Below are 7,020 nucleotides of genomic sequence, written 5' to 3'. Positions count from 1 at the left end.
CGGGCTGTCTGGTCAGTCACAAGGTGTGGGTGTGTGTGGGTCAGATAACTGTATGTGTGGTTTGCGCACTTGCATCCTCATATAGATGGAGATGCAAGTGTGTGAAGGGTGGAGTGGAAACAGATGAGAAGTTGAAATTCAATTTTTTTTTAAATAGATGAATAACAGACACTGCATGCAAACTTGTCATCTATATATACACATTTATATATACAGTACATATACATCTATATAACATAGATACAAAATATTTTTCTTGGAATGGAGTAATGCTTAACTAAACTTTCCTCAGATCACAAGCTCTCAGGAAACTGGAAGTAGATGGGGGATTCACTCTAGGTCATGAATCAAGTTCCCTGTTATAACTGCTGTATTTAACGCACAAACACAGAGGGTACCTCAGGGCAACAGTCATTCTTCAGTCTACATTATTCATTCATTTTCACTACCCACTTAATACTTTACAAGACCTCAGAGAGCTATGAAGTCTAACCCAGCAGATACAGTATTTGTGAAAGTGCAGACAGTCCTCACTGTAAAACCCTCTATAATCCACCTGACTTGCATGAGTTTTTTTTTTTTTTTGCCTGTTGGAGAAAAACCAGATAACCTGCACAATTTCAACACCAACACAGGGAAGAACATGCAAACCCCAACAGAACTGGACAGGGCTGGAGATTTAACCCAGGACCTGTTGTAGTTGCTGTAACCACTGATCCACCTGTCATCAATCTACAGCACATCACTAAGAAAACATGTCAACTTCTGCACAATATAGCCTACTGCAATATACTGTATATATTTTGTCAAACTACTATTTAAGGTCAAGAAAAAAAGGGTGGGTGAAGGACAATTAACAGTTGCAAAGCAGCACACATCATTCCCTCATTCCCATTTAAACATGAGAATAAAAACAAGACAATGAGTCTACAGCCATGCTAGCAGATCTGTGAGGCTGTGCTTCAGCTAAATGCTAACATGAGCATGCTAACATGCTCAAAGTGACAATTCTAGCAAGCTAATGTTTAGCAGGTATAATGTTTGCCATGTTCACCATCTTAGTTTAGCGTGTTAACAAGCTAACATTTGCTAATTAGCACTAAACATAAAGTACAGCTGAGACTGATGGGAATGTCATTGGTTTTGCAGGTATTTGGTCATCAGCCAAAGTATTGGACCAAACTGAAACTGTCACCTGATGATGCTGCTAGATGTTAAGGCATCACCAAAGTTATTACAATTCATCCAGAAAGGACATGAATAGAGAAAAAGTCAGGGGATCACCAAAGTCATCAGAATAAATCATCTAGTAACTATGATTGTTGGTGCCAATCCATCTGGTAGATGTCAAGATATTTCACTGAATAAGTGAAAACTTTGACCTGCTGGTGGTGCTAGAGGAAAACTTTATATGATCACCGAAGTAGCTGGAATTTATCCTCTTTGGACCTGTAGTAAATTTCATGGCAATCCATCCAATAGTTGTTGAAATATATTTTATTCTGGACCAAAGTGAAGGACCGACTGACCAACTGACATTGTCATCCCTAATAAATGCTTTGCAAAGCTTTATGCAAACTATGCACTTGAATTTGCTACATTATAATCTCTCCTATCCATCTATATAAACATTATTATTCTATTAGCTGTCTGGATATCATTTTGACATCAGATAGCAAAAACATCAGAATGACGAGCTGAATTTGAACTCAAATTTTAAAAAAATGATAATGCTGACTAAATGTTATACATTCAAATAGTTGTAGGAATTGTTAAACATGGAAAATACTTGGATCCTGTAGCACATTTGCAGCAACATGTCTCTACAGAACCAAAGAAAGATGACCACACTGAAAAACAGATCAATATCCAATGTGACTGTCCAGCAATGAACACAAACACTGGCAATTAGAAATCTGAATCACAATTACATATGTCATATATTATTGTAATATATGGACAGCTTTACAAAGTAAAAGCCTAAATGATACAATGACATGGACCATAAAAGTGTAAAATCTAATCATTCAAACATGTACCATGTTGAAGAGCAATGCATCATACATTTTTCATTATCTGAAGTACCTACTATAGAAATTTCTTTAATAAATCAGATGCAGGTTCATTATCATTTCACATGCTGTACATGCTTTGACCTGCGGAGAGCAGTATACACCCATGACTGAATACATTGACTGAAGTATGAAGTCAAAGTGCATCAGAAGTGATGGGTATCTTTGGACATTCTAGACAGTGTATCACTTCGCATTCAAAGGAAATATTAAACATTATTTAGTTAATTAAGTGAATATAGATCAACACAACACAAAAACTCAATACCTGTCTGTACAGTAACACCGAAAGCTGGGGACAGGTATTGATAAAAGCCCTAAAGCAAACAAGTTAACGTTTTGGCAATGTCAGCCTTTTAATTGATAGTGACAGTAGTAAGAGCTTGACAGGAAACATAGGGAGGAAGAGAGGGGATGATGACAAAGGTCCCCAGCCAGAATTAAACTGGGGATGTTTTGGTCATTGCATATGGTATACATCGACTTCTGACTTCCCATTTATAATCCGCTTGCATTTATTCTTACAACGCTGTCATATAGTTTTTTTAATTTGTTTCCCCACTTTGCCGTAAAGGATTTTGAGCCTTTTTGAAAAGGCTTATATGAGATTACTGTTCTTGATGTTACTGCTAATAAATGTGTGTATTTACCACAAAAGTCACACCAAAAGTAATAGGAGTAATAGGACCGATAATAGCTCTTGAAACAAGCATTGAGACATTGAGACTTCTGACATGATGAAGCTGCAAAAGCTTTGTTCACTTGTTGTATTATACATTGGAATAAAGATGGTATGTGCTTTTAAGGATAGTTAGACATAAAAGTTTTGACCATCACTGTTCATAACAATAGTTAACAGTGGGCACTGATAATCAGTTTCCATATTCCCTCGTGACTTCTTTGCATTGTTAAAGAGAAGTTCCCACATGTAAATATTGGAATGAGATTATATACCACAGAGCACATAATTAACAAAGGTTATTTCCATAAGTCATTCACTCTCTAAGGTTACGTGGATGTTTACAAGAAAGCCTTAGGTGATCTGCTCAGTGTTTTGTTTCCAAGGTTCATGTTAACTGTAATAAAATGTCTGTGTGTGTTTTTAAAACGTTATAATGATCTTTCCGAGGCAAAGCATAATGGAGATAAAATGGATTATGACTGGTATTGCCTCCTCTTCTAAAATAAGGACTAATGAGATACTGCCTTTTAGCATTTAATCTTGCATGACAGCACTCCCATTTCCTTTTAATCAGAAACACACATCATGAACTGAACTCAGATCGGTTTCATGGGGTCTTTTATTGTGCAAATATAGTGCGCAGAGCATGCACTAAGTGTCATATGTTTAACATGAATAATAGGCATTTCAAATTATTGCATTACTATTATTAGACAAATATAGATCTATTTAAAGACAAACCTTTATAGCCCTGATTTTTAAGATTATTGATTTATGGCATTAACATTTTTAAAGGTTCTTCAGGCACCCATATTTGCATGCATACTGCCTGCTACTCTAGACATGGATATTTGATTATTGCTTAGTCCAACTACTAACAGGCTTATTTGACTAAATATCTCATATTATCGGTTACAATCAACTGAACTACTCCTAATACATCTGCAGTATACACATTTCCTTTGAATTTGCATAGTTCTTCAAACAAGGAGTAAGGCATATATTTAATTCAAGCGACAAACTGGTGTAGGAAACAGCAGATAGTTACTGTTATAGTGAAAACATATTTATGCGTTTCCCAGAGTCACTGCATAGTGTACAAACCTCACTTACATAATGTTGTTGTATCCATATTCAAAAAGTGAATGTTCATTCTTGATTCAATTTCAAAGCCATTCAGCAACTAAAAAAAGAGAGTTTTACATGATTTAAAATGTATATTGCTGATAATGTCACTATCAGCAAAGTGGTGCACTTGACTTATTTGAGAGTCTGCTAAACTAAAAGTTCTAAAATCTAACTCCTACCATTTCATTCAATATGATCCATATCAACTATAATCACATATTTAAATTGACTTTTAAAGTATGGTCATTTACTAAGAAAGTAGTTTTAGCAAACTATACATATATATTTATATATTATTGTGTGTATTCTGTGTACTAACCTTGAGGAAATGCTCAAATGTGATTCCCTCATAGAATTCATCAGGTTCCTGCGTGTAAACAAATGAATTTCATGACGCTGTGCAGACAAACAGTGACACAAACTTGATGTTATCTTGAGATACTGCAGTTTACATACCATGTGACCCATTGAAATACTGGCCACCTCCAACATGGCTGCATCAGCAATGCTTTTGGCCGTGTCCGTCTCCATTACCTCGCTGAGAGATAACAGCTCCTCCACCACCTGGACAGATGTGAAAACAACAGCTGGAATAAAATGATTCTACTACAGTGACTACAAGACTCAAATCCCTGATCTCAAAACTGCATGTTTTGTCCACAGAAGTGAACAGAGGCTTACATGTCTGTATTCCTCGAGGGTTATCGTCCCATCGTTGTCTGTGTCATGCATGTTGAATAAAACTGCAGAGAAAAACACAACTATCAGCTTAACAGCTGTGCGTCAGCCAGAGATAATGTCCATCATGTGATCATGTGATTTATTTAAAGACGCACATCTCAGTTTCTCCCTCCTGACACCCTCACGCTGTTCCTGTGTCACGTGCAGTGACGGGGGCCTGAAATGGGACATGACCACCAGGAACTCCTCAAAGCCGATCTCCTCAACCGTACCCTCACCATTCTGACGAAAGTTTCTAGAGAAGTATAGAAAGAGCAAATAAGCCTACAGATCGTGCAGTTCTGACAATAACATGAAGCTAATTCTGACATTTTATATCACCCCATATTGCATTTTGAAAAGGCTGTTTGTGATACAGCCAAAGCGAGCCAAGAAAAAAAAAAAAAAGAAGTTCAGGCAACTTCCAAACTATCATCACTGTACCTTCTGTCAAAGAAGGCCTCTATGATCTGGGAACGGATGGGATTGCATGCTAGATCTGGGATTTCATTGAAGTGATCCCTCCTGCAGGTGTAAAAAGGATTTTAAGGAGTGGCAAGTGATATCACATGATACACAATATGTGGTACAGTAACAAGCTACAAGCTGTATATGCAGACATGAAGCCTGTTAGGCAGGTTTCCAGTTCCAGTTGGTGAAATGCCAAGCCTTTTTTTGCTAAAAAAAAAAAAAAAAAAAAGTAATTTGCTGAATTAAATAAATCAGACGGTAACAAAACAGGAACCTGAAGGTGGCAGTGAAAAATTCACACTACACCACTCAGTTAAAATCATAAAAATCAGCTTACTGCAGAGTTTCTTCACTGTGGCTCAGCTGCTTGAATCTTTTATGTAGGACTCCAATCTGTTCGAATGAAACTGAAAACAGAAAAGAGGAAACCTTAAGTTCACGCTCGTGCTTGCATAAATAGCCTAAATGCCTCCAAAATCAGTGAGACACAAAGTAGACATCAAACTCTTCAAACCAATTATCATTTTGACATTTAAACAAGTTGTTTGTTGAGAATCTGACAGTAATAGCCCCCCCCCACACACACACACAAGTCTTACTAGAGGTTTTCAAGGCAGCTGATTTGAATATTCAATTTTTATGTAAAACACTTGCTGTTGTCTGTCACCACTATCACACTCACCTCTTTCATTTGAGGCTACAGGTGAATTAAAGCTATTGTGGCATATAGAAACAAGTCTTAACAGGCAGGTATCTCTTAGGTGTATCTTTTTCTCTTACATTGTTTTGTCAAAGCTTTCCTTCTGTTAGCCTATTAAGTGCACCTCGCTCTGTAAACTGGGTTAATTTACACTTCCATTACCTTGCAGTTTAAATTATTCACTACTGCTGCACTAAACAGACCTGTTTTCCTTAGACACAGTGATGCTCTACATGTGTAAATATAAATGCTACTAAAATCCCTTTGCATAACGCATGTTAGACATTAGCCTACGTTGAAATGGCCGGTTTTCCCTTTAAGACTGAATTAAAAATAGATTGTATTTAAATCTTATTTCCGGTGCGGTGAGATCGTGTTTATTTTATACAGTCTATGGTTTTCACTTCCTACACGTCTGATCTTTAAGATAAAAAAAGAAGCGCTTAACGCCACTGCAAACAATAATGACGACTACTCACATCCCGTCTTTTCCGCCAGACCAACGTATTCTGGTTGACCAGGTGAGGAGTGTAGAGCACCCATACCTCCAAAAAGCTCCTTCTCGATCAGTCCCTGTTTTAACGGGACCCAAGACAGGTCAGAAATGAACCGAAACTGTTGGAGTCGAAACGGATCTTAGAGGATCATGTTTCTGAATCATCCATCTTCACCTGAATGTTCAATCCCCGAGCTCACACCTCTTTTCCCGGTACGGTCGCCAGACAGGTCTCATCCTCTGCTAACAGTACAGCCTACTTCCGCAAATACCGTCCTGATGACGACACACATTTAAGAACAACAGGCTGCAGTTTAAATTATTAATCCAGACTTCTTTTTATCTATTCAGAGGCTGCGACTATCGACTGTGACCTGTTTTGTTTATACTGTCCGGGGCAGGGAAGCTGGAGTGCATGGAGAGTAATAAAGGTACACAAGTAATTCTCAAATATCATAATACAGGCTCAAGTGACTGAAAGATGAGAGGCATTGTTCCAAACTGCACAGACATTTGAAGTAGCTATTAGTTTTATACATTCACACAGGTTTGCCTCACCATGAATTAGGAGCTGCCCAACTTACTGCTATAACCCATTTGACCCTGTCAGTTATACAGGTTGACCCACCTGTTTTAACACCCACAAAACATCATTTAAGTTAATTCTTAACCTTTATACGATCGAAAGCTCCAGAACAGCTACTAAATGGGCCTTGAGGTGAGACTGTTTTGTCAGCTGCGGTTTCCGATA

At 37.6% G+C, this 7,020-nt stretch overlaps 1 protein-coding gene across 1 annotated transcript; it reads right to left on the bottom strand.

Moving 5' to 3' along the window:
* Window positions 1-3,355: 3,355 nt before the first annotated feature.
* On the bottom strand, window positions 3,356-6,535 carry tescb (tescalcin b). The gene is made up of 8 exons (XM_044174868.1): window positions 6,253-6,535; window positions 5,411-5,480; window positions 5,047-5,127; window positions 4,719-4,858; window positions 4,564-4,625; window positions 4,339-4,446; window positions 4,202-4,249; window positions 3,356-3,937 (listed from the first exon to the last, which is right to left on the bottom strand). The coding sequence occupies exons 1-8, from the start codon at window positions 6,314-6,316 to the stop codon at window positions 3,860-3,862; spliced, it is 651 nt and encodes a 216-aa protein (XP_044030803.1). The 5' UTR covers window positions 6,317-6,535; the 3' UTR covers window positions 3,356-3,859.
* Window positions 6,536-7,020: the final 485 nt, after the last annotated feature.

The sequence above is a fragment of the Siniperca chuatsi genome, linkage group LG18 (genome assembly GCF_020085105.1).
Source record: "Siniperca chuatsi isolate FFG_IHB_CAS linkage group LG18, ASM2008510v1, whole genome shotgun sequence".
In the NCBI taxonomy this organism is placed as follows: domain Eukaryota; kingdom Metazoa; phylum Chordata; class Actinopteri; order Centrarchiformes; family Sinipercidae; genus Siniperca; species Siniperca chuatsi.
This window is presented reverse-complemented; position numbering and strand designations above follow the sequence as displayed.